Below are 27,467 nucleotides of genomic sequence, written 5' to 3'. Positions count from 1 at the left end.
TTTATCAGAGGAAGGGGAAAAGAAAGACCTACAGGGAGACTTTGGTATTTATGTTAAATTTCATGTTTGAAAGAATATCCTGAGTTGTTATTCCTAGTTATGTGAGGCTAACAGAAAAGTACGTGAAAAAGTTCTGGGAAATATATGATTATAAATGTGTTGTTTAAAAGGCACAGTCTCCATTGGAGGGAAGGAACAAGGGGGGAAATTTTTTTTTTTAAATAAATACCAAAGTATCTTACACTTGTGGGGTAGAGGGAAGAAAAATAACTTTTTTTTTTTTTTTTTTAACAATTTTGGATATTCTGCCTCTGGCCTTTCTTCCTCCAACTTTACACATTAGACTGAGTGAACATAACATTCTGTGTAAGTGGGTGTGGTGGTGGAAAATAGTAGAACTTGGGACTTTGAGTGTTTAGATGAAGATTATATGGGGACTATATATCTTGATTCTGTAAGGTTTTGATTTTAGTGGGATTGTGACCAACCCAAGAGGAAGAGGAAGCCAGAAAAAAGACTTTGCTATAGATTTCAAGAGTGCTCTTGCCTAGCACGGAGGCAAGAAAAATAGGGGCTTTTGAGAACCAGCCTCAACTGCAGTATACACTACCAGAAGTTCTGTTTGTGTCCTTTGCAAACCTCCTCTGTGGAAAGAGTATGAATTCCTTCCTCATTACTGACAGCTAACGAAATGTGTCTTGCCATTCATCTGTCCAAAGAACAAAAGTAAATTCCTTTTTGATTAGTAGCATATTTTCATACTAGATATTTGTGCTTTTAGCTGGCTGGACTCTTAACTGGGGTACTGTGTACCATCTTTTGGAATCAGATGAGGCTTATCCTTACTCTGAATCATATTCGAAATTCTTGCTCACCAGTGTCCCACTGGATAAGGGGAATTTGTAACCTGTTTCCTTCTACAGTTCTGAAACTGCACTGTATTTTCTCTTATTCACTGTTCTGCATAATTCCAAAAGGCTGTCTTCATTTCCTGACCTGGGTTCTAGTACTTTAGAACATTCTGGTACCAGATACTAGCTCTTGCTAATGTGAGGATGTGGTAGGAGCTAGTGCCTGTTGAGGCACCCCTCCAAGTTTTACTTCATTCACAACAGTCCTCTGGGATAGATAAGTTGTATTCTCCCCATTTAACAGATAAGAAAAAGGAAGCTCAGTAAGGTGGTTATTTTCCACGGAGTAGTTACAGCTAATGCATAATTCCAGCTAATATGGTTGGTTCTGGGCTCTTCTGTGTTACTCTTTCTTCCAGGAAGAGAGTACACAGCCTTAGGCACACTTGTATTTAGCAGCATATCAACAGTGTTACTGGTATATATCTGTGCCCTTGGCTACGTGTCCCTAGGCCAGGCGTAGGCCCGGGGAGCTCAGATGAATTAAAGAACGACCAGAAGGCCACAGCTTAAGATGCAGCCTTCTCTTCTCCTACCTTAGTACAGGAGGAGGGCTAGCTAGTATGCACGTGCGTTTATCAGCCCCCATCATTTCTAAGTGCCCATTTCCTGACCCTCCATTCTCTTCCTCAGACTTAACCGACCCCTTCTCAGTGCTCCTGAAGGCTACGCACCACAGCCATCGAAGATTGCCTGCCACCTTATATAGTTCACAAAAGGTTTTCACAGTGATAATTTCATTTGGTTCTCATAAGAACATTGTACATTAATAATAACTCACATTTATTGAACATGAGGCATTGGCTTTTTTTTTTTTTTTAATCCTTACAGCAGTTTCATTTTGCAGATGAGGAAGCTGAGGCACACAGTGAATGGCAGAGAGCTGGGATCGACAGTCTGATTCCTGATGCCTGTTCAGCCACTACCAGGGTTTCTGTATTCTCTCTATTGTATAGAGGAAGAAACTGGAGGGTTCTTATAACCTTTTGCCATCTCTGGTGAGCATCCAATAACTGAGAGGCAGAGGTCAGGCCTGAGAGCCAACTATACAAAGGCCCGGAGCAGTCTGTTGTAGTCCTTAGTTACCATTTGAGTAGGGAGAGACAGATACTCTCCAAAGCCAACTTGACCCCAGTGATTATCTAGCCAGGATGAGGAATTATGAAGGTAGTTGTAGGTGGCATGGGCAGTACCTTGGTATCAAACACCATTCCAGTTGTTTTCTATCATCCTTGTCCTTGTGAGGAGATTGAAGCCCAGAGAGGTGAAAAGATTAACAGTTACCCTGCAAATTTTCCTTCTGGATCCTGCCCTAGAAGGCTGGCATCTCCCATAATTATAGTTAAATGGGAGTCACTTGCCAACAAATCTGGGGGGCCGCTTCTCCCTGAAGGCTGCCATGCCCTCGAGGCGATCCTGGGTGGGGATGTTCTGAAACAATAAGACAGAGTATTAATTTTGGGCAGAAATGCAGGGCCAGAAGCCAATAAAGACTTGCTCAGAATTGTCCACCCCATGACAAGGTCAGAGTCCAAGTCTTTCCATTGTCTCTGAATCTGGTGACGGGCCAGGCAAAGGTATGGGCCTCAGTGGCTCCTTGGTCTCCTGCGGAAGGCAGGCCACATCTCTAGTATCCAAGGCCTGTCACATTTGTCTCTTGCACACTGCTTACATGCCTCCAGACAGCTGAGTCTACAGCAGTCTGATATGCAGCTGCTTGGTAGAGAAAATCAGTTAAGTTTTGCAGTAAGAAATCTGGGTTTGAGTCCTGGTGTGTAGTTAGTTCACACCAGGTTCTGCAAGTTCCAGGACTCCTTGTTTAAGAGTATTCTGGATATTTATTAACCTGGACATTATTTTTGACTCACCCAGGAGTCCAGGGCTAAGTAAGTCAGCCCCAGGTCACCCCCACCCCCACCACCCCTTCTCCCCTCACCCCCATTGAACACACATAGTCTGCAGGCTATAACCAAGGCCTTGACATCTGAACTCTCCAGCCTGGCCTCTACAGCAGCCACTGGTACGGAGATAGTAGAAGTGGCACTTTGTCAAGTACCTACCTGTGTGCTCTGTGATTGTGTGTGCACCAAGTGGGGCAGGATGTAACGCTATTAGATGGCTGAGGAAACAGTCCCAGAGAGAAGCAGTGTGGTTTCCCTGGGACTGCCCAGGCTGATTGTAAGAGGGAGTGGTCCAGAGTCTAACTCTTCAGGTTGGGAGGAACCTACTAAATCGGTCATGTATTGCACGAGGCTCCCCACTCTAGCCTGGCCTCTGCCTGGAAGTGTGTGCAGACTGGCAGCAGTCACGTACCTGGGCATAGCATAGTCCTTCAATGGCCATCCCCGATCCGATGTCCACCTGTGAGAAAGAAGTGGTGCCTGGATCAGCCTGACCTAAGCCACCTCTGTCTGCACTGAGTGCCAGCCCACCCTACTGCCTACACCCCATTCCCTACTGTTCCATGGATTCCTCCAGCAAAGTACTACTGAGGCTTACTGTATGCCTGTCCATATGAACAGAGATGATTATGATAAGGAATTTCCTACCTGGAGAGGGAACAGTAATTGTAACCGTGATAAAACAATGTTGGGACCAAGGGGGACGTGCTTTGAAAACAGTGGGAAGGATGGCACTCAGCCTGGAGAGCTGAGGGGGAGGGTAAGTGCAAGCCATGCTTGCACAGCCAGTGTTCCCTCTTCGCATCTGGCTGCCTCTCCATGCCTCCTGTCCCTCTTGGTAAGGGAACCCCACAGGCTTTCCGTTGCCCTGAGGAATAACGTCCTAGGCTTCTGTGGCCGGGCCTCTGTTAACTTTCTAGCCTCTACTAACCAGTGCTTACTGTTACTACCACTTGTAAGCACTGTTCTAAGAGAAGTACCATGTATGTATAAACTCATTTACTTTTTACAGCAAAGGTTATTATCCCTACTATACAGCTAAGAAATCAGGCATAGAAAGTAAAGGTCACAACAGTATATGGAAAAGCAGGTCTTTGAACCCAGACAGGCTAGCACTGGAGCCTTTGCCCCTAAACTCTGTGCTGTGTAGTTTCACTCATTCCTCACGCCCATTCAGTCAAATTGCTTATTTATACACCTCTGTACTTTTGCTCATAACCTTTTCTTTTTCTCGAACCCTCATCCTTTCCAAGGCCCAAATCTACAAAACATCTCTAACCCAACTCTACACAGTAGTAGCCACATCAGTAGCACAGCTCTCACCCCTCCAGGGTGTCTGCTTAATATCCCCCCTTTTCTTAAAGTAATCTCCATACCCAGTATGGGGCTCGAACCCATGACCCCAGGATTAAGAGTTGCATTCCCTACTGACCAAGCCAGCCAGGCACCCCTACTTGGTATCCTTAACCTTGTATTAGTGGTTCTGTGTATACCTTTCTTCTCTCCTCACCGTGGGGATAGTGACCATATTTAACTGATCTCTGTATCCCAGTTCTCAGCTCAGGTCTAGAGTCAGTGTGTAACGAGTGAGTTGCTGAGTAAGTTGTCTAAGGATGGATTAACTTGCACCCAAGGCACCACCCTGAGCCCTATCCTTGAGGCCTGCTTACCACCAGCACAAACCCAAGAACATGGCCTGGGAGCCCCACAGAGCTGCGTTCTTATTACTCAGTTGCTCTCTGACCCCAGACAAGTCATTTACCCTTTCTGGACCTCAATTACCTTCTCTCTAATGGAGGGAGATGAAGATAAAATGTAATTTAGGATGTCACCTGGGTGAACTTTACATTTTGTGGGTGGGTAAACTAAGGCACAAAGAGAGAGGTCAGACTCAATGTCTGTTACAAGAGTTCGGTTTCTGAGTTCTTTCCAGCTGTGCTTTCAATCTGCATTGGCATGAAAGCACTGCCTCCCAGCCACCCCAGACATTAGTGGACCCAAGTCCTGACCCAGAACCTGCTCACCTCCATTCCTCTATCAATGGCTACTTTGCCCAGACGCACAGCAATGGGTGCCTAAGGAAAAGAAAAGAGAAAAGGCTTGGTTGAGGGGATTAGTGCTGACAGTTGGCTGGGGAAGAGGGTTTGGAATAAAGAGAGGGACATAGCATGGTTGGGGAAGAGTCATGGAGAGGGAGATCGGTCTGGGTTAAGTTCCATCTATTCTACTGACTGTTACATTTTATTAGTGTTCGTACCTACTACCTCTCAGTTGGTATTCTTATCTATAATGAAGGAGCCTGACTGATCTTGATCCTCCCAATTCTGACTATCTGAGGTTCTTGTCATTTAATCCATCCCACCAATGTGTATAACATGCTACAATTTACAGTGTTTTCCTACCCACAGACTTGTCTAATGGTGCTACCCACCCTCCAAGGATGGTGCCATCTTTAATTGAGGCTCAGGGAGGTGAAGCACTTGGCCATGTTTGTCCAGAGAGTGGCAGAGCTTGGATTCCCAGTCACATTTCCCACTGCTGCTCTGTTCCCCTACCCCCCTCATCTAGGCAGATGCAAGCCTCCACTGCAAGAAGGTTTCATCCCAGCAGAGTAAACAAAAGGTCCAGATTGGAGACTTGGGCTTTGTGGAGTCGGAATGGTCTGGGCTGAGATCCCAGCGGGGCATTTTACACAGCCTCTTGGAAGCAAGTGCAACTGAGCAGCCACCTTTGCCTCACTGGTCTTGCTTCCAGCTAACTTGCCTCTACAGGCCTGGCACTCCATCCCCAGGCTCACTTCCAGGCAAAGCCTGCATTTACGTCCTCTGTTGCTTGTACTGTATTATTTGAGGTTTTTGTAAGTACACCTTTATCAGGAGAAGATTTTTAAAGTCTGTTACCACAGAAGCCATAAATGAAAAAGCTAGCTACATAAACATGAATGACCTATTTATATTGGGAAAAACGCCATGAATAAAAGAAGTCAAAAATTGAGAAGATATATTTGTGATACTTCTGACTGGCAGATATCTCCCCCCCCCAAAGATTTTATTTATTTATTTATTTGACAGAGAGAGAGAGAGAGAGAGACAGCCAGCGAGAGAGGGAACACAAGCAGGGGGAGTGGGAGAGGAAGAAGCAGGCTCCCAGCAGAGCAGGGAGCCCAAGGCGGGGCTTGATCCCAGGACCCTGGGATCAGGCTCTGAGCCGAAGGCAGACGCTTAACGACTGAGCCAACCAGGCGCACCTGACAGATGTCCTTGATTTACAAAGATCAGGCATGATTTTTTAACAAATATTCACAAGGGTAGTACACAGAAGAGGAAATGTAAACACAAGGATTATTCAGTTTTACTCTTAAAGAAATGCAGCTCAAAACCATTAGGTGCCCCTTTTAACCTAAGACTAGGTAAACAGTAAAATGCTGGTAATCTCACTGTTGCTGAGATTCAGGAAATAGATATTTGCTTACATTGTTAATAGAGTAAATTGGTACAGTGCTGAAATGGGAAACTCTCCAAAATGGGTGAAAAAAAATCGAGGTGCATACTAAGTATGTATATTATTATCTCGTTTGTGTAAAAGATGTTGGTGTGACATGCCTTTGGGGAGAAGGGTCAGGAGAATGGAGAACTTCACTTTTTGTTTTATACTTTTCCATACTGTTTGAATTCTTTACTATGCATATTTTAATTTCATGTTTTTTAAATGTCTCTTAGAACTGGATTAGCCTCTAAAGGTGTGTTCCTTGTCCCCGAAACCATCTTAAAAGGAATTCAGAGTTATTTAGATATGTGAGTATATGTGCATAATATATATTCTTATATATACAATGAAAATTTCTGGAAGAGTGTGTAAGTTAACAGTGGTCATCTCAAAAAAAATTTTTTAAAAGAAAAAAAACCAGTGGTCGTCTTTGGGGAGAGGGATTGGGGAATTGAGAACTGTTTTGGTGACCACCTGTCCTGGTTTGTGAGGGACTGAGAGTTATCAGGATGTGGGACTTTCACTTTTAACTGGGACAGCCTTGGGAAGACAAGGTCACCTGGGTCACCCTGCCTTTTTTTTAAGATTTTATTTTTTTGAGAGAGCGATTGAGAGAACAAGTGGGAAAGGGGCAGAGGGAGAAGCAGACTCCCCGCGGAGCAGGGAGCCGGATGTAGGACTTGATCCCAGGACCCTGAGATCATGACCTGAGCCGAAGGCAGATGCTTAACCAACTGAGACACCCAAGCGCTTGACCCTACTTTTGATTTTTACTTTATGCTCTTATTCTTCTTTTCTGTTTGTTTTGCTTGTCATGAATATGCATTGTTATTAGATAATTACCTAATAATTACCTAATTATTCTAATAAATTACCTAATTCTCACCAACGAAAAGTAAAAACTATATAGATATGATATGTGTGTATGTATTGAAAACATACATCTTTTTCCCTGAGTGCAGTGTGGATATATATACCGTTTGACTCCCTAGTCTTGGTGGTTTAGCCACTAGAGAACAACCAACTACCACACACCATCCCTAACACCCCATCCAGGAACCCTCATTCTTGGCACCCAATAACTCGGCTAGAAATTGAAGATTGGGATTAGTGAATGTACAAGTAAGTTTTGGTAAGCTGGTGTCTTGGTATACACAGCTACTTTTAAGTATTGAAATACTAGTAATTATATTAGCAGAATACCATTGTTTTAGTATATTCAAAAATCTGAAATCTGAATCCTTTTGGATTCAGTTTATGCAAAAAGACAAACCCTATCCACAAGTCTTGCTAGATAATCCCCCCCACCCACCCACCATGAAAGTGCAGTCAGCTGTGCACCACCTTGAGTCACTCAGAGTTTTGTGTTGGTTCAGAGACTTTTTGCTCAAGTGTAATAGAAATCTGGCAGCATTAAAATGGTCTAGGAAACAGCATCAGATTCCATTTGTATGTGATGAAGAAAAAAGAAAGAAAAGAAAAAGAAGACAAAGCAAATGCTTTCTTTTAGACCAAACTATTAATTTTTTAAAAAGTTATTATCCTTACCCTCAAAGACGACCTCAAAGTTAGAACAAGAAGGGTAATTTAAATTTAAGGGAGACAGAGAAAGATTTTTTCTGAAATAAGATACTTATTTTTGTGATTAATTAAAATACTTTTATCTGTTAATATATGGTTAACAGTTTTATAAACTTATACCTTTTTTTGTAACATGTTTGTAAATTTTTTGTGTTGGAAATGCATTTGATATTTAGTTTGAGTTTTAAAAATTTGTATATATTCTGCACTCTTTAGAATACCAGTTTTTATACTGCATTTTGTATTATGTAAAATAAAAGCCTAAATACCAGTATTGTCTCTTTTTCTGGTATTGCAATCACTTTTTTGTGACCTTGATTGAGCAAGTCACTTAATCTTTCTGGGTCTGTTGTATCACAGATACAACACGGGTAATCAGCTCACCTGGACTATACTAGTAATTGAGAGACTTTCAAAGTACATAGGATTGTGTCTGATGGATAGGAAGGGCTCCATATGGGCTAAGTCACTATTTATTATAAATTCTAAAACCTAGCTCCATTTCAAGCTGCTTTCATATGGAAACTTGGGACATCCCTCTCGGTCCTCTTAGAGTAGTGAGAGGCTGCCAGGTCCTTGGAGACTTCATCAGCCAGATCCTGGCATGTCCTGCTGGAGTCTCTGGACTTGGCGGCTGGTAGGGCTACACGTAGGCTGGGTCCTAACACATGTCTTACATGAGGTATTTCAGGAATTTCTCCACCCTGCAGTATGGTTGGAAAGATAAGCTGGTAGTTCTTTATCTGCTTTAGAATTTTGCCTTTTTAGTTTTGGGGACATTTGATTACAGTACTGTCCAGTGTAGTAGGCACTAGCTACATGTCGCTATCAGCATCTGAAATGGGGAAGTATAACTGAGAAACTAAATTTTTTTATTTTTAAGTAATCTGTACACCAGCGTGGGACTTGAACACTCAACCCTAACATCAAGAGTCGTGTGCTCTGCTGATTGAGCCAGCCAGGTGCCGGGAGAAACTAAATTTTTAATTAAGTAGAAGTCTGGATAAGTGGGTCTTGTGTGGCCCCATGGGACATACCCCCTGGCCTCCCCACAGGTATGTGCCCCCCGTCCCCCATGGCACAGGCCCTCCCTCCTGTACTGGGCTGCAACCACACCTGGGGCAGGATCTCCTGGGCCAGTTCTCGTGCCCGATGGTAGGCGGCGTTGCCCTCCTCATTCTGGGAAACAGCGTGGTTCACCAGCCCCAGGGCGTGGGCCTGTGCACCACTCAGTCTTCGGCCTGTGAAGATGAGCTCCTTTGCCAGGGCCACCCCCAGGCATCGAGGCAGCCTCTGAGTCCCTCCTGCCAGGATGGAGCAGGGTTAGTAAATAATTGGGAGCCCAGAGAAGACCAGTTTGGGAGTCAACCAAGACTTCTCAGAGGAGCAGATTCTGAGTTAGGATGGAAGGGCAGAGCACAGGGCAAAAGAGGAAAGCAGGGAAGTAACCTGGATAGAGTGGGATTAAGTAAGAGAAGGATGGGTGCTGTGGGTAGTTACCTGCTCCCGGGAGAAGCCCTCGGGTGGTCTCGATCAGCCCCATGACAGCTGAGGAAGCTGCTTAAACAGAACAGAGTGAAGCACCCATGCTACCCTGCAGTGCCAGTCCCCAGAGGGAAGAGACACCTGCGTCTAGGCTCTGCTCACCCCTCCAGCCAACCACTTCCCTCATGAGCTGGCCCCGGCAGACCTTTCCAGACCATCTGCCTTGGGAAGAGTCCTAGCGTGGAAGTCAGGAGGCTCAGCCCCTCATCCTACTTCCCCCAGCGGGGGAGGTATGCATCCAGGCAAGTCTCACCCTGAGCCTCATTCATAGGTGGAAAAACCATGGTTACCCCTCTTCTGCCTTCATCAGAGAGCTGCTAAGGATCAAATGAGGTAATGGTGCTTGTAACAAGGAAGGGGTTCTTGGAAGTTGCCCAATGCCTATTTGTGGGTTAACAGATTCTCGGTTCCATGGACCCTTTACCTCTGGCCTGGCCTAAAGCATCAGTAACTCCTGCTCCCACCACAGTTACTCCCCCCAGCTTTTCATCAGCCGGAAATTTCCCCGTTTTCCAGTCCACATCTCCTTCTGAGTTCTGCTTCCTCTAAGGAGCTCTCCTGGAGTGTCCCACCACACAGGCTTCTCCTGAATTCCCTCACAGGCCATCTGAACCATACAGTGTGGCCTCAGGGAATGGCCATTACTCCTGCCTATAAGGGGTTTTATATTCACTCTGCTATCTACAAAAGCCTTGCAAGTTAGTTGCCCTAAACATGGGCACATGAGAAGCACAGTTGGAACGTGAGCTGACTTGGTATTTTGATGCCCTTGTTATGCATCATGTAGATACAAACTATCTCTATGCCTGGAGGTACCCATTTCTAAATATTCTACCTGGAGTGGCAGGAGAAAGCAGTGAGGGGAAGAAAGTGGCACCAGATAGCCCTTGGACTTGTAACCATCAAGTCATTAAGGTTAAAGGCAATCAATTATCTTCATCCCCTCCCTGCACTCTTCAAAGCTCAACCGCTGTGAAAAAGTAATGCAGACCTTAGCTGGTGCCAGTGAACCAGAGGGCAATGTTCCTGCCCAGGCATGTTTGTGAGTAGTTGGGCCAGTGACAAACTGCCCCCGTGACTCTGTGCAAAACATGACAGAGAGAATTGGCTTGCATAGAACTGGAAAGTTGAACAATTAATCTTTGTCCTCAGACTCCCCTCTCTCTTCTCTCTTTGTTCTCTAGCCAGTTGCTCTGGGGTTGGTAGAAGCATTCTTGAGATGAGGGAGGCTGGTTCTGAGAGGTGACAGGTACTACAGCAGTCAGTGGCTGGGCCAGGAGGGGAACCAGCTTATGCCAAACTCCGTGTCTCCCATGTTGCCTTTAGTTTTGCTGCTGTTTGGAAAGCCCAGAGTAGTGGCTAACTTTGCAGAGTCCCCAGACTTACTCTGGTTTACTTACACCTCCCCTCTCACCCTAGCCCACCTCTCCTCCTGCCCAGTACCTGCCACTCGGAGGTCACAGGCCAGGGCAAGTTCCAGGCCTCCACCCAAGGCAAACCCGTCCATGGCTGCAATAGTGGGCGCAGGGAAGGCTGCTGTGGAGATGAAGAAGGGCTCAGCCTGCGAGGCCCTGGCATGACCAGGACGGGGACTTAAGGCTGGGGAGGGGCTATGGCCTCATTGGTTCCAGGTTTGGGACCTATAGCCAGGTTATCTTAGAAGGAGGTTTTCCTGTTGGGGAAAGTTTGGGGAATTAGCTGGGGTACTGGAGTGGGGAGATAGGCTAGATGTTCCCCGCTCAGGCCCATTTTTTTGTTGGCCTTCCTGGGACCAGCCTTTCTGTTCTGTGTGTCAAGCCCTGTGCTGGGTGCTGGGAACATAGAATTGAATAGATATGGGGAAGGCAGACCTATAAATAGGCAGTGATGACCCAGGGTGATCAGTCCTCTGATAAAGCTTAGAGAACAGGTCAGGGAAGGCTTCCTAGTGGTCTTAAAGGATGAGTAAAAAGTTCAGGTGGCCAAGGAGGGAAATTCCAGGCAAAAGGAACAGAAATTGTCAAAGCCTGAAAGCATTTTAGGAGAAATTTGACTTCTGTGGAGTAGCCGGGCTTGAACCCTGAGGGTAGAGGGGTGGGGGATTAGAACTAGCAGGACACAAAGGCTGAGAGCCAGAGCTCCCTCTGAGCGAAACACCCTCTGAACCTCCTCTTCACCCTCCTCCTTATAGAATCCCTTGTGCCCATTCCCCCTGGGAGAGTCCTCTGTCTTTCCACAGAGCTTACAACAGAAACTGTCCTTTCTTGAGAGTATGGCAGGTGGGGTAGCTCTGGGATCAGCAGGGCCCCTAAATGCCCTCCTCCAACCCACTTCAAGGCCCTCACCAATCTCATTCATCAGGCCTTGGAGCCGCTGGACAAAGATCTCCACTTCGGCCTCACTCATCTGCTCCCGCTCCTTCAGGTCTGCACCTGCAGATGGTGAGGGGTTGGTGACAGCCTTTGTGACATGACCCATTACTGAATCCCAGACTGTTGAAGGATCCAGCAAAGGAGACTTGAGAAGAAGCAGCCAGAGAGGAAGGCAAAACATCAGGAATGCATGGTCAAGGAAGCCAGGGAGTTAAAGGGGGCTCGTGGGTCAAAAAAGGACAGGTGCAGCAACAACAAGAAGATAAGTTGGACATCAGAATGCAAAACTTCTTTGCATCAAAGGACATTATCAAGAGAGTGAAAAGACAACCCACAGAATGGAAGAAAATATTAGCAAATCACATATCTGATAAGGTAGTAATAATCTAGGATACATAAAGAACTCGAACTCAACAACAAAAACCGCAAAGGACAAGGAACTTGAATAGACATTTCTGCAAAGAAGACACAGATGGTCAATAAGCACAAGAAACAATGCTCAACATCATTAGTCATTAGGGAAATGCGAATCGAATCCACAATGAGAAACTAACTTCACACCGTTTAGGAGGGTTATTATAAACAACAACAGAAACAGAAAACAAGTGACGGCATGGATGAGGAGGACCCCAGTGCGTTGCTGGTGGGAATGGGAAATGATGCAGCTGCTGTGGAAAACACTCGGGTGGGTCCTCAAAAAGTTATACATGGAATTATCATATGATCCAGCAATTCCACTCCTAAAAGAATTAAAAGCAAAGACTCAGAGACTTGCACACTGGTATTCACAGCAGCATTATTCACAAGAGCCAAAAGGTATAAACAACCCAGCGCCCATCAAGATAGATAAACAAGGGGCGCCTGGGCAGCTCAGTCAGTTAAGCGGCTAACCTCGGCTCAGGTCATGATCCCAGGGTCCTGGGATCGAGCCCCGCATCGGGCTCCCTGCTTCTCCCTCTGCGTGCTCCTCTCCCTGCTTGTGCTCCCTCTCTCTGACAAATAAAATCTTTAAAAAAAAAAAAAGATTAAAAAATGTAGTATATATACAGAGGAATATGATGCAGCCATAAAAAGGCCTGAAGCTCTGCCGTGCTACACTATGGATGAACGTTGAGGACATTACGCTAAGAACCCAGACACAGAAGGACAAATGTATGATTCCGCTTGTATGAGGTGCCTAGGATAGGCAAATTGGTAGAGATAGAAAGTACAACAGAGATTATCAGGGGCTGGGGGGACGGCGGGGGAATGGGGAAGGACTGCTTAATGAGTACAGAATTTTTGGGGGATGACGAAAAAGTTCTGGAATTGGGCAGTGGGGATAGTTGCACGGCCTTGTGAATGTATTCAGTGTCAATTTTATACTTAAAAATGGTTAAAATGTAAACTCTGTGTGCTGTATATATTTATCACAACTTTAAATGTATAAAATATTTAAAATGTATTATTTCCAGTTTTATTGAGAAATAGTTGACATTGATTATTTTTTAACAGGAGGGGTCAGTGTGGTCCAAGGAGGCTTGGCAGTCAGGTAAGATGAGAACTGAGAAGCAAGGGCAGGATACAGTGGCATGGAGGTGGGCAAGGACTTTGGTGAGAGTAGTGACCATGGCGGAGTCATCTAAGGCCAGATGGCAGGGGGCTGAGGTAGGAGTAGGGGGTGAATATATTGTCTTCAAGTCTGAGGCTAGGAAGTCAGAGCTGAGAGCCCTTGCAATTCTTTGATTAGTTCCAACCCCTCAGTGACAGATGGAGAAACTGAGGCCCAGAGAGAGGTAGGGGCGATCCCAGGATTCCAGAGCAAGTCAGGGACAGACCCAGACCTCCTACAGTCCCCCCCACCACCACTTCCCTGTGCTTAGCTGGGATAGTGGGGCTAATGGGACCTTGATAGAGAAGATCAGACAGGGATAGAGCCAAAGGAAGAGGCCAGAGTAGAGTGAAGGCCTCATCCAGGGCAGCTGGGTCAGGCAGACCGGTCTGCATACTTGTCCTGCCACGCAAGACCCCAACTGGGCCCTGTGATTCCCACAGCTCAGACCTAGGGACCAGCCACATCCCTTTGAAAATACCTGAAAATCATGCTCTTCCCATCGAGTCCGTCCATGGCCTCTTCCCACCTCCCCTTGATCACTGCTGTCCCTTCCCCAGTCACCCCAGAGTGGGTTCTTAGCTCAGCCCAGCGCATCTCTCACTCACTCGCTTCTTGTGGGGATGGGATGTTTCTTGTCTTTGAAACAGAAGTTCATGGTGCTTGTCCTGTTGTGAGGACCGAATTGTCCAGGGGTGGTGGAGAGCTATGGTGACAGGGACTGAGATCTTGTGGGTGGGCAAGGGGCACAGAGTCCCATCTTGGCCACAGACATTATGAATGTCACTGGACTCAGTTTCCTCATTTCCTCAATGAAGGGTCAGAACAGATAATGGCATAGCAGAAAGAATAAGGATTTGGGGGGTCAGAGGGGCCAATTTAAAATTCTGTTCTACCTCTTACTAGCTGTGTAACACTAGGCAAGGAATTTTACCTCTATTTGAGTTCACATCTGTAAAATGGGAATAATAAGTCCTATGCTAGAGCCGACCTAAGCCCCCGACTCCCTGTAGGCTGGGGGTATCCTGCTGAGCCCCAGGGTAGGGGCAGGGGAGGAAACCCACCTGCACAGAACACGCCCTTCACTCCACTTCTGAATAGCAGAACACGCACTTGCTGGTCCTCCCGCAGCTGGGCCAGAGCTTCCAGCAGCTGCAGAGGAGACCTCGTCAGATACCTCCCAGTCCAGCCCCAGGCCAGCACCGCCCCCGCCCCCCAGTGTCGCCCTTTCTCACCTCGCTGACCAAGACGTTCCCCAGGGCATTGCGGGCACTCGGTCTATTCATCAGAATCTCAGTGATTCCTGCAGGTGACAGGGCAGCCTTGGGTGAACCAGTAGGTCTGCTCACTCCTGGGATGGGGTCTGGGGGCAGCAGCCTGGGTTCTGGGCAACCTCAACCCTTCATGCGCACTGTGACTTGGGGCAAGCCACACACACCCAGGCTTCAGTTTCCCTGACTATAAAATGTAGAGAATAACCCCTTGTTATTTCTGCCTCACAGAAGTGGAAGAGCTTGTAAACCCCATGGATCAGTCTTTCTCCGGTACCCTTTGTGAGCAAAGGATCTATCAACCCAGAAGTCTGTCCTATTGCTCCCTCTTCCTCACCCATGAAATTTTCTCAGTCTCCTTGACCAATTCAATCTCTTAAATAGATCTTAGATCTTTCAGCTAACATCCCTCCTTGCAGCCAGTAACCTGGTATGGTCTCTTTCCTCTACTACATGGATCACGCAACTGGCCCTCTTGCCTGCAGTCTTGCTCCCCCTCCCCTCCCCACATTCATTCCCTCATTTGGGTCAGAATCCTCTTTCTAACCCAAATCCAACCATGTCCTTTTAAGTCAAATTCCTTAATACCACCCCAAAGATCCCCCTTCCCCAGTCTGGCCATTGCTTCCCACTCTAGCCTCAACTCACCCCCACAATCCGGGCCAGTTGTAGGGAAGATTGACTAGCTCTAGGCAAGGGCTCAAATACTCTTATACCTTCTTGGCTGTTTTCTCTCCTGTGTTTACTAATCCTTTAGCCTTCAAAGGCCTCTTATTATTTTATCCCAGGGTTCTTAGCCTTGTCAGTGGAACAGGCAGTATTTATTAAGATGGCATTCTCAGTGTGAGTTGATCTATGACACAGAGAAGGGACAATGACAGTTTCAAGGCTCTCAAGGGACTAAGTTTCCAGCCAGGAGTTACAGAACTGTGATTCAGGACAGAAAAACGTAACATTCAGTCTAGGTGGGCTCCTTAGCTTCCCCAGAAACCTTCAAAAAAGTTCTTTGAGCCCAATAGAGGCTCTGGAGGCCCCACAGAACTCAGATGTTCCCAAGGTCTTCTCCAGCTCTAGTGCTCCGGGAGAGAAAATGCTGCAACTCTGGGGAAGGGAAACTTTGGTAGATACAGAAAAACCACATTAGACTCTAGAGGTCCAAGGCGTTTGTGGCAGATAGATCCTAGACTGGGCCCAATCTTCATATCCTCAATAATCTCCTTCCCTGGAGAGTGGGCAGGGCCTGTGAATTGCTAGCCAACAGAATACAGCTAAGATCGTAAAATATTTTGTCACTTCCAAAATTGGGGTTCACTTATATGGCAGAGGTGATGAGGTATTAGTTCCATGATTAGGTTACAATTTATGTAAGACTCTGTCTTGCCAGGGCTCAGTAGACAAACTACTGGGCCTACAGAGAGGTTCACGCAGCAAGGAACTAGAGGCAGCCCCAGGAGCTGAGAACAGCCCCCAGGCCAAGAGGAGGAAAACAAGACTTCAGTCTGACAACCACAGGAGGTGAGTTCTATCAACGGGAGAAGCTTGGAAGCAGATCTCTCCTCAGTCAAGCCTATGATGAGACCACAGCCCTGGCCAACTCCTGGACTGCGGCTCCGTAAAACCCTGAAGCAGAGAACCCGGCTAAAATGTGCTTGGACTTCTGACCTACGGAAGCTATAAGGTAATAAATGTTTATTATATTTTACAGTATTATTAATTATTAAATAATTAAATAATTGTTATTAAATTAAATAATTTTAATTATTAAATAAATGTGTATCATTTACAGTAACGTTTGTGGTAATTTGTTATGTGGCAATAGAAAACAAGCATAGTCATGACATCCTGAGATTGATAGAAACTTTCCTCTCTCCTCTTCACTTTCCTGTTCTGTCTCCTTTCTTTCTGACTGACCGTCTCCCATATTTCATCTCTATCCCTTCTCTCCATCTTTATCTCCTTCTCGCAGAATACAAATAGGGTGCTTGGCTCAAGTCACAACTTAGCCATTCGCCTTGGGCAAGTTGCTTTACTCCTCTGGCTCAATGCACTGATCCATAAATAAAGATAATAAAAAGGTTGTTATGAGGATTAAAAGAGATAATGCCTTGGGGTTGCCTGGCTGGCTCAGCCAGTAGAGCATGTGATTCTTGATCTCGGGGTTATAAGTTCAAACCCCAAGCTGGGTGTAGAGAGTACTTAAAAATAAAATCTAAAAATAAATAAATAAATAAATAAAATGAAAGAAAAAAAAAGAGATAATGTCCATAAGTGCTTAGCCAGAGTTTGGGGGTACAGTGAGCAGGAAACAGGCATAGATGCTAGGGAAAATTCCAGGATTCAAGAGAAGGAAAGAACTTCAAACTGGGAGCTATGAGGACCCAGACAGGGTGTCTTTGGGTTTCATTCAATTTGTACTACTACATGTCAGGTCCTGGAGAAATGGAGAGGACTCAGCCATGGTCCCTAAGTTTTTAGTTGAGCCCAAATTCTGAGAACGTTGCCCTTGCTGGACCTCTGCAGTGGGGATAGGTCTGTACCACACCGTCTCCACTCTTACCAAACCCACCATGCCACTGGCTGATAATTTACTTGGCAGCTGACCTTGGGTCACTGCTTTCTGGATGGCCTAGATCCCAGGTTAGGTAGTGTAGGTGGGAGTTGTCAGGGCCAAGGGCAGGCTGCTTTGGGCCACTTTGGCATGAAGATTATTTGAGTTAAAAAGCAATCAAAGATTCAGAAAAAGCTCTTTACCTCCCCCACAACTGCCTAGAAAGAATTTAGATAGAGGATCTGATCCAGGAAGAGAGCTATCACCATAATTCCATTATACTATGAACCAGGTATGATAGATGGGGAGGAACCTAGCAAGACCTGTGTGTTTGCTGTTGTTAAGGTTTATTTATTTGAGAGAGAGGGAGAGCTCGAGAGAGCAAGCAGGGGGAAGGGGCAGAGGGCGAGGGAGTGAAAGTCAAGCATGCTCCTTGCTGAGTGCTAGGCCCAACATCAGTATCCTGAGATCACGCCCTGAGCTGAAACCAAGACTCAGAAGTTTAACCCCTTAACCAACTGCCACCCAGGCACCCCATGGCCTGTTCGATCAAAGTCCTCTATGTCCCATTGTTTCTGGGTGGACCAGCAACATTTGTTTACCAAACATTGACTCCTTTTCATCTTCCTGTGAATTATGTTCCTTCCCTTTCAAGTCCCAGATCCCTACCCTCTTCTCCTTAGTTCAGAGTGACATATATATTTCATTTTACCTGTTTTTGGAATCTCCATGTCTGTGTGAATTCCCGGTACATACAAAATTAAATTTGATTTTCTCCTATTAATCTGTCTCATGTCAATTTGATTCTTAGTCCAGCTAGAAAGACCTGAGACAGAAAATTCTTGCTCCTCGATGGAGTCAATAGAAAGCACTGTAAGGGGCTCCTGGGTGGTTCAGTCAGTTAAGCGTCTGCCTTCGGCTCAGGTCATGATCCCAGGGTCCTGGGATTGAGCCCTACATCGGGCTCCCTGCTCAGTGGGGTGGGGAGTCTTGCTTCTTCCTGTCCCTCTGCCCCTCCCTGCTGCTTGTGCACGCATTCTCTTTCTCTCTCAAATAAACAAAATCATTAAAAAAGAAAAAAGATAAGCACCGTAAGGTATTAGAGACCAACTGGTTTTACAACCCCTTACTATCTCGAGGGGAAACTGAGGCCCAGAAAAGAAGAGAATGTGCATAAGTTAAGAGCTGGACCCAGCTAGCAGCCCTCACTTCCAAAGAGCTAAGGACCTATGAGAGCGACAAGTCCAGATACACGGAAAGTGCAGGGATAACGGGAGGGGAAGGGGTGTCTAATTCCAGAGGGACTTATATAGGCAGAGAGGAAAGAGAATTCAAGTGAACAAAACAGAGATGGGACAGTTTAAAATGAACCCACCACTAGAAGTAAGATGGGAAGGTCAGGTTGTGGTGGGGAATCTTGAGCACCCAGCTAAGGAGCTGAGTCAAGCCATCAGAGCCCAGAGTTAGGTTAAAAAGCTAATCCCATTTTCAAGGACAACAGGTAACCAGGTAAAAACTGCTGTGGTGCCATCCCCTCAAGTGGAAGCAGGAGCTGTGGCCTCTAACATGAACATCCAATGACCCCAAATCACCACTGCGGGGGTGGGAGGGTTTCTCCTTTGTGAGCCTCCTCCTCCTTTTCTCTGTGGAGAAATAACTTTCTCCTGCCTTCTGTATGCCCTCTGGCAAGGGCAGAGGCTTAATCCTCTGATCCTTGCTTTTTCTGCATAAAATATTCCATCATTTGCAAGTGAGCCTTAATTTGACATGTGATTGTGTGTTTTGTAAAAATTGAGGCACAAGTCTGTGTTTCAGGCCACTGATTACCAAACAAGTAGTAATCACTTAATAGTTGAGAGGTTTGGAAATCAGACCTGGTTTAAACTGCTTAACCTATGCCTCAGTTTCTTAATCTGTAAAGTAGGAAGAATATAACAACCTCAAGGCAGGTGCTGTTGCCTTTGGCAACGAGGTAAGCATGAGAGTAAGACCCAGCAATCCCACCTGGCCGCAAGAAGCCCTTTCTTGTCCAAGCCCTTTCATGTCCGTGTGGGGGATGCACACCAGAGAACAGTACACAAGAGCAGGGAGCAGGGAACTAGATTTACATGGCAAAGCAGCGCTTTAAAACTTAGAATTAAGCAGGGGAAAAAGGAAGAAATACGAGATGTATAGTATGACCCCATCTATGTACATTAGAACTATGTAAATTAAAACACGAACTATGTTACATCAAATTTAGGGAGAGGGATTGGGATTGGGGAGAAAGTAACACCAAGAAAATGGTTTTACCCTGATGGTAACGGGCATCGGACTGAGGTGTGTAACGCCACTGAATGCACTTTGGTCTCCTCTTACCCCCCAAAAAACAATGCAACAGGTGCAATCGAAAATGTTCTCTGCCCGCTGATGAGGGAGCAGAAGGCAAGCTGAGGGCAAAGCACAAGCTAAAACCGGCAACCTCCCACCGCCCCCCACAGTGGAATATGTCTGACATTCCTCAGGCACTCCCTACTGCGAAAGGGAAGAAAACAAATGGTTAACTGATGGGGATCACAGTCCTGCAGGACTTGAGTCTCCATTCGTTTGCAACTGTCTTAATGATTTGTAAGAAAAAAGCAATCTCCAGACACCTATAGATTCAGTTTCCTGGAGCCCTAACATTACCCACCCCTCCATAGGATAGAAAATATTACATAATCAGTCACGCCTCACAAACCCAGTACGCTCTTTCTGCCCATGGGTCCTGTCCCTGTGCTTTAATAAAACCACCTTTTGCACCCAATTCCTATCTAGAATTCTTTCTTGGCCATAGGCTCCAAACCACGTCGCCAGTGACCAGCCAGAACTTTCTCTCTTTGACTCAAAAAGGCACAAAAGTCGGCCAGCGTGGTCAGGGCCAGAGCGCAGGGACACGTGCCCAGCTCCCGCCCCTCCTCTGCTCTCCTCCCCTCCCTCCGCCTCCCTAGCGGGCGGCTGGATTGGCTCCGCCGCCTCGCCCTCCGGGAACCTAGCCAGGACTCTTGGCTGGGAGGGCGCACAGGGCTTTTAAAGTTCCTGGGGGGGAGGCTGTGGCGCTTGGGCGAGGGGGCGTCGCTGGTGCTTAGTCCTATCCCTGAGCGAGTTCTCCTCCCCTCCTTCACAGCCCCGGGCTATCGAATGGGGGACTGAAGGGACTTAAAGTTGACTTAGAGTTCCACCTAAATTAGGGTCGGGCCGGCTAGTAAGATGGTCAGTCACCTCCCCGGCCTTAGGAAAGGCTTGGGGAGCCTGGACTGGGCAACCGCAGTGGGGGATCAAATCCTCAAACACAGTGCGCGCGGCGCGCCTTCCCCTTACTGGTCCGTCTTCCCGCGCGTAGTGGGCGCGCCGGCCAGAATTCTGGCCGGGGCAGCAGGGCCGGGAGTCCGGCTGGGACCCGCTCCTTCGCCTCCTGGGCGCTCCCGGCGCAGCGCGCTTACCTTGGTCGCGCCCGGTGAGGGCGCGCACTTGGATCTCCGGGTCCCCAGTAGGTCGGTGGGAGACGCAGCTGCGGGTCTGAAGGGGACTCCAGGGGCGTGGAAGGCGCAAGGCGCTGGTCAGGACCCGCAGCATCTGGGCGCCGGTTGGGAAGGTGCCAAGAGCCCCTCCACTACTCCCTCAGCTCCGGGGGAAATCTCGCAGCTGTGCCCCAGGATTTCACAACTGCTCCTCCTACGGGCGGAGAGCCCAAAGCCCTTCTCTACGCCTCTTGCCTTTGGGAGACTTACAGCCCTGGCTAGGCAAAGCCTACCCAGGTCCGCTGTGTGATTTGGGGCAAGGATGACAACTTCTTTAAGTGTCAGTGTTTTAATCAGTCTTTAAAAAAGTAATTAAGGGGTACCTGGGTGACACAAAAAAAGTTAAGTGTCTGCCTTTGGCTCAGGTCATGATCCCAGGTCCTGGGATCGAGTCCCACATTGTGCTCCCTGCTCAGAGGGGAGCCTGCTTCTTCCTCTCCCTTTGCCACTCCCCCTGCTTGTGCTCTCTCACTGCCAAATAAATAAAATCTTTAAAATAAAAAATAAAAAATTAATTAAGTTGAAATGAGGTCATTAGGGTAGAACTTCATCCAATGCGACTGATGTCCTTACAAGAAGTGGAAATTTGGACACAGATAAGTATAGACCATATGAAGACAAAGAGAGAAGATGGCCATTTGCAAGCCAAGGAGGGAGGCCTCAGACAAAATCACCCCTACTGACACCTTCATCTCAGACTGCTGGCTTCTATGACTGTGAAAAAATACATTTCCGTTGTTTAAGCCACCCAATCTGCAGTACTTTGTTACAACAGCTCTAGCAATCTAGTACACCAATAAAAAGAATTTCTTTTGTTAAGAGGAAATCTGGCGCCTGGTTTTTGAAATAACAAGGTACCTCCCCTTCCTCTACATTATTATTGTTCCTGGGAATCCAAGGAAAATCAGCAGAGGGGAATGGGGATAGAACAATGGTAATAACAAGTTATAATAAAAAGTGGTAGTAACAATATGGCTATAGGTAATAACATTTTTGTCCTTTTTAACCTGCTGTTTTGTTTTTTTTTTTAAAGATTTTATTTATTTATTTGGCAGAGAGAGAGACAGCCAGCAAGAGAGGGAACACAGGCAGCGGGAGTGCGAGAGGAAGAAGCAGGCTCCCAGCGGAGGAGCCCAATGTGGGGCTTGATCCCAGGGCCCCGGGACCACGCCCTGAGCCAAAGGCAGATGCCCAATGACTGAGCCACCCAGGCGCCCCCCCTAACCTGCTGGTTTTAAGCAGAAGTAATTCCTCAGTAATCTCTTCTGAACTATAAGTTTCAAAAACTATTGTTTTAGTTATAAAAGAATATATGCAAATACTCTCACATTGCTGTAGGAATGTCTTTAATGGAGAGCAATTGGCAATATATATCTGAACTATAAATCATCTCCTTTTTGACCCACAAATTCCAATCTTAGGAATTTAACCTACAGACATACCCACACAGGTATGCAATGATACAAGCACATTGCAGCACGGCATATAATAGCAAAAGACTGATAACCATCTTTTTTTTTTTTAAGATTTTATTTATCTGACAGAGACAGAGAACACAAGCAGGGGGCATGGCAAGCAGAGTGAGAGGGAGAAGCAGGTTCCCTGCTGAACAAGGAGCCTGATGCAAGGCTTGATCACAGGACCTTGGGCTGAAACCTTAACCAACTGAGCCACCCAGGTGCCCCAGAAATGACAATTTTAGAAAAAAATTGTTTCTATACCAGGGAAGTGGTCAAGTATTTCTCAGGTCTCCACCTAGACAGTGGTGATGGCCAGAGCCAATCCAATGATGGCAATGATTGTGCAGGTGTGCATGTATTTGGTTACAGTTACATAAAATATTTCTAGGATGGGGAGAGGAACTGGGAAACTGGGAATAGGGGTAGGAGGGAGAATTTTGACGGTTTGACCTTTTTACTTTTTGAATCTTAATTTATGTGTTGAGTATCATTTACCCCAAAGATAATTAAAATGAAAACAAAGCACAATGACAAAAATTAAAGACCTGCTATAGTAAAAATAAAAATAAAAGTAATACACAGGGGCACCTGGGTGGCTTGGTGGGTTGAGTGTCTGCCTTCAGCTCAGGTCATGATCTCAGGGTCCTGGGGTCCTGCGATCAAGCCCTATGTTGGGCTCCCTGCTCAGTGGGGAGTTGGCTTCTCCCTCGCTCTCTCTCTCTCTCAAATAAATAAATAGTCTTTAAAAAGTAATACACAAAGTCAAAACATTCAAACAGTAAAGATGGGTATAAAAGTAAAAGAAAAAACACCCCTCCTCCATACTGTATGCATTTAAAAAAATGTTTATTGCATTTTATCCAGCATTTCTGGGTGTTTCTTGGCAGGAAAAATTTTTTAAAAAAGATTTATTTGAGGGAGAGAGAGCAAGAGAGTGCATGTGAGCAGGGGAGTGGGCAGAGGGAGATGGAGAAATAATCGTCAAACAGACTCCCTGCTAAGCAGGGAGCCCAACGTGGTGCTCAATTCCAGGACCCTGAGATCAGATCATGACACAAGCCAAAACCAAGAGCTGGCAGCTCAACCAACTGAGCCATCCAGGCGCCCTGGCAGGAGAATTTTTTGATTATCTAGTCCTCCACATTGAAAATGGAAATGTTCTTTCCCAATCTTTTCAGCATTAACAACTTTTTTGTTGTTGTTGTTGTTTCTTTATTGTCAGAGAGAGAGGGGGACAGAGAGAGAGAGAGAGAGCACAAGCAGGAGGAGCAGCAGGCAGAGGGAGATGGAGAAGCAGGCTCCCTGCTGAGCAAGGAGCCCAATGTAGGACTCGATCCCAGGCCCCTGGGATCATGACCTGAGCTGAAGGCAGGCACTCTACCAACTGAGCCACCCAGGTGTCCCATCAACTTTTATTATCTTACTAGTCCCTCTCCACTTCCATGGACTTCTATTTTGTTTTCTTTTTCCTTATGAAATACTAAAAATTAATTTTATTCAATTTCATCCCATGAGTACATATCTTTTTAATATTCTGTGTGACAAAATGGGAAGTAACACATCAAGCTCTTCTGCTATAAGCCAAAGGATAATAGTTGATCCCAGAACACACTCATGTACTTGTTTGAGTTACCAGTTGAACTAGCCACATGCGTATTGAATGCGATTTTTACTTGAATTAATAGCTAACAAACTATAGTTATTCAGACTTGGGTGTTTCACAGACATTTTCTCAAATATGTAAAAAAAAGTGAGTCTGTCCCTTCAATGAAACAACTGATGGCATTTTTTGCCCAAATGAAAATTTGTTTCTACTACCTTGAGTTTAGCAGCTTAAACTGTTTTCTAAAAAATGAGATAGGTGGTGATATTAACAAATATGATTTTCTTGATATTGTATAGTGACATTCCACTTGATATTACATTATGGAATTTGAAATGTCAACATTTGAAAGATTTGCTTAACTCATTAAACCAACATTTTCCAAATGACCAATGCCTCGTGTAATAAAATCATACAATGGGTAAAATATCTGAACAAAGGGCAAGATAAACCAATGGATTTTAATGAAACAGAGTACAAAAGTTCACCAATACAGTTTCAGATAGCACACTGTACACACCTTCAAGAAACTACCACTTGGTAAGTTTTGGTGTAGTATCAAAAAAGAATGTCTAGTTATTTGAAAAGGCAATTAAAATCTGTGTGAGAGCAGACTTTCTTCATATACATCAGCCAAAAAACACAACAGTTTGGTTGCTGAAGCAGAAATGAGAGTCTAGCTATTTTCTATCAAGCCAGACATTGAAGAGATTTGAGACAATGTAAAATAATGCTACTCTTCTTACTAATTTTTGGGGGACATAGCTATTTTTCATTAAAATTATTATTTATATTCAGAAGTAATGGGTTTACTGTTATTTAAGATTTATTTTATTGAGAGAGAGAGCAAGTGCACGCGTGCAGGGAGGGGCAGAGGGAGAGAATCTTAAGCAGACTCCCTGCTGAGCATGGAGCCCAACACAGGGCTCAATCTCACAACCCCTGAGATCATCACCAAGACCTGGATGCTCAACCAACTGAGCCACCCAGGCACCCCAAGTTTACTGTTATTCTTAAATAACTGATAAATGAATTTTTTTTCAACTTTTTATTTATTTATTTGACAGACAGATAGCACAAGTAGCCAGAGCTGCATGTAGAGAGAGAGGGTGAAGCAGGCCCCCACGCCAAGCAGGGAGCCCGAGGCAGGGTTCAATCCCAGGACCACAGGATCATGATCTGAACCGAAGGCAGACGTCTTAACATCTGAGCCACCCAGGCACCCCTGATAAATGGATGTTTTAAGATTTTCTCAGCTTTAATTTCTGATATGGTAAATATCATAGATACAATATACATAAAACTCTTTTGAGGTAAGAGCATAAAGGTGTCCTGAGATAAAAAAAATATTTGAAAACTGTTGTTCTGTAGCAATGTTACATTGATCTTTCCTCAAGGCAAACTGTAAATGACATTTTATAGTACCTCTGAAGTACAAAAGGCAAGGACGTCTTTTAAGTATGTATCAGACTGTTCAATTAAACCAAAACTTTCCCACATCGCATTAAGTGGATACAAGGAACAAATTTCCGGAAGGGACAGTGGTGAAATGAGAAAAATGATCTGGATTCTAGCACAGACCGTAACAGTCTGTTTAGACATTAGTCCTCCTATCTTCAAAATGAGATCAGAGTAGCCTACTTTTAGATTGTTTTCAATGGTTAATTCCATGTTTCTAATCAGGGAACCCTAAATAGTGGCCCGCAGGAGGCATCTGGCCATCTGGTCGTCAGCTTGATTGGAAGTCATGGTATTTAGAGAAGTGACCCACGAAAAAAATCAGTTGAAGCTGAGTGAGAAGCTTCCTTTTCAAAAGGGGAATTGATTTTCAGTTACAGCCCAATCCAACCCACCAGACTTGCCCCTGCAGATACCTGCATTTGCAACCTCTGGAATGAATGGCCTCTGCAATCCGTTCCAAATCTCAAACTCTATAATTTAGTTCCAGAGACAGTGTGTCTGAGTTCCTATCACACTCTGCCACTTGCTGGCTGTTTGATTTGGGGCCAGTTAACTTCTTTGAGCCTCAGTTTCTTCATTTGCAAAACAGGGTAACACCACTGACCTCAAAGGGCTGTTAAGCTTATGGAGGTGTTGCGTGGCAGCGCTTACAGAGTTCCTGGCACTGAACAGTACTAATTATTAACATCGAAGCTCAGAAAGAGAGTATGCCCTCGTCTTCCCCCACGGATCTTACCAACTCCGTTTTCCCAGTACCTGACGACCGCGCTACCCAGGATGACGCTTACTACCATACTAACTCCCAGATTTCACAGTTCCACATCCGACAAAGACACCGCCAAGAGCTCCCTTAAGACTTCTACTTCTCTTTCCGCTCTAAACCTCTTCTAAGGCCCCGGCCTGTGCCGGATTCCTACACAGCTCTGCACGGTGGCCAAACCATTGACCACTCCCCTTAGGCTCTTCTTCCGATCCCGGACCAGTAGGGCTCCCTTTCCCTCTGACCAGAGACCACCCTGGGTCAAGGAGTGGTGGCCCGGGGCTCTCTTGCCTAGGATTTTGTCTGAGGGAGCCTCTGGAGAGACGGAAGAGTAACTGTCCGACCAACCCTCCTCCCTAGAATGTGCTGTTCCAGGTGCTCGAACCTTAAGCGGTCCCTACCTTGTTTGCAGTTCCCCTGGTTACGACGGGGTTCCTGACCAATGGCGGTGGAGCCCCACGGATTGAGCCCGCCCCCAAAGGGTGTGACGTCACGCCAGCCCTCTGGCACTCCTCCTCTGATCTCTAGGTCCAACCCGCCTCTCTAGGCCGCTCATCGGTGTGTAGGCGCGCTGGAGGGCCCTTAGTGTCCTGGTGCGCAGGCGCCCGGGGAGCTGCAAACTGAAGTAGGAACAGACGCCCTGGAGTCGTTGTTGGACCTGGAGGGGGTTGATGGCCTGTCTCTGCCCGCGCTATGGAGCCGTTTGGAGACGCCAGTGCCTCCCTTCCCGCGGCCTTTGGAGCCTCCACGCAGGAGTTCCTGTGGTGGCCCTTGCCACGCACCCGGGCATCAGCTTCTATAAAGAGCCCCTGGAGTTGGGGCGCCTGGGTGGCTCAGTCGTTCAGCGTCTGCCTCCGGCTGGGGTCATGATCCCATCGGGTTCCCTGCTCAGCCGGAAGCCTGTTTCTCCCTCCCTGGAGCGACCCTGCCTCTGGCTCCAGGACCGGTCAGCGGCCAGGCCCGGAGTCTGGCGTCTTGGACTTCAAGTTTGAAACCAATGTCCAGCGGACTGTGAACATTTGTTAATAATAATTTATTTATTTGTTAATAATCTGAACCCTGTCACCTGTTATATTTATGGTTGGTAACCTTGTCTTATCGGCCAATCACATTGCTCTTTATTGGCTAATCAGAGTTTCAAGAAAGAACTCTACACTTAGTAAAAGCCTCTTCAGTGCCTTGCTTTATGCTGGGCTTTAGGGATAGGCAGGTAAGGGGGAGATTCTTTGCCCCTTCTCTGAGCGGCCAGGGATTTTACTAAATTGACCTAGTCTTAGCCCAGCATTTCTTTACCTAACCCATTGGGGGCTTCCTAGGATCACCCGGAAGAATCTTTCTAAATATTGATGCCGGGGCTCTACTCCCAGAGGCTCTGATTCAGTAGGGAATGGGGTCTGGATATGGATGTTTTGAACCTATGGCGATTTTTACTGGAGGTGGTATGGTGCGTATAATCTGT

At 46.1% G+C, this 27,467-nt stretch overlaps 1 protein-coding gene across 6 annotated transcripts; it reads right to left on the bottom strand.

Moving 5' to 3' along the window:
- Positions 1 to 1,698: 1,698 nt before the first annotated feature.
- On the bottom strand, positions 1,699 to 26,898 carry ECHDC2 (enoyl-CoA hydratase domain containing 2). Of its 6 annotated transcripts, none has more exons than XM_040627293.1 (10): positions 20,647 to 20,868; positions 14,602 to 14,669; positions 14,431 to 14,518; positions 11,749 to 11,835; positions 10,868 to 10,957; positions 9,380 to 9,439; positions 8,996 to 9,183; positions 4,837 to 4,887; positions 3,225 to 3,272; positions 1,699 to 2,342 (listed from the first exon to the last, which is right to left on the bottom strand). In XM_040627293.1, exons 1-10 carry the CDS (start codon positions 20,777 to 20,779, stop codon positions 2,265 to 2,267), a joined length of 891 nt encoding a protein of 296 aa, XP_040483227.1. In that variant the 5' UTR covers positions 20,780 to 20,868; the 3' UTR covers positions 1,699 to 2,264. The 6 variants fall into 6 exon arrangements, with proteins under 6 accessions (XP_040483227.1, XP_040483228.1, XP_008697409.1 ...); XM_040627294.1 differs by having other exon boundaries at positions 1,700 to 2,342; positions 9,380 to 9,436; positions 20,647 to 20,867; XM_008699188.2 differs by lacking the exon at positions 20,647 to 20,868 and adding an exon at positions 26,410 to 26,898 and having other exon boundaries at positions 1,701 to 2,342; positions 10,868 to 10,960.
- Positions 26,899 to 27,467: the final 569 nt, after the last annotated feature.

Source organism: Ursus maritimus, unplaced genomic scaffold (assembly GCF_017311325.1).
Source record: "Ursus maritimus isolate PB19 unplaced genomic scaffold, ASM1731132v1 scaffold_12, whole genome shotgun sequence".
NCBI classification, from domain to species: Eukaryota; Metazoa; Chordata; class Mammalia; order Carnivora; family Ursidae; genus Ursus; species Ursus maritimus.
The sequence above is the reverse complement of the archived record's forward strand: the minus strand, read 5'-3'. Positions and strand labels throughout refer to the sequence as shown.

Excerpts from the sequence above, each read along its gene's own strand:
- ECHDC2 (XM_008699185.2), bottom strand. The coding sequence starts at position 20,779 with ATGCTGCGGGTCCTGACCAGCGCCTTGCGCCTTCCACGCCCCTGGAGT. Across the intron at positions 10,961-11,748 it reads AGGCCTGATGAATGAGATTG|CAGCCTTCCCTGCGCCCACT; the intron begins GTGAGGGCCTTG and ends TCATCTCCACAG. Across the intron at positions 4,888-8,995 it reads CCCAGGAGATCCTGCCCCAG|GCACCCATTGCTGTGCGTCT; the intron begins GTGTGGTTGCAG and ends TCTTTTCCTTAG.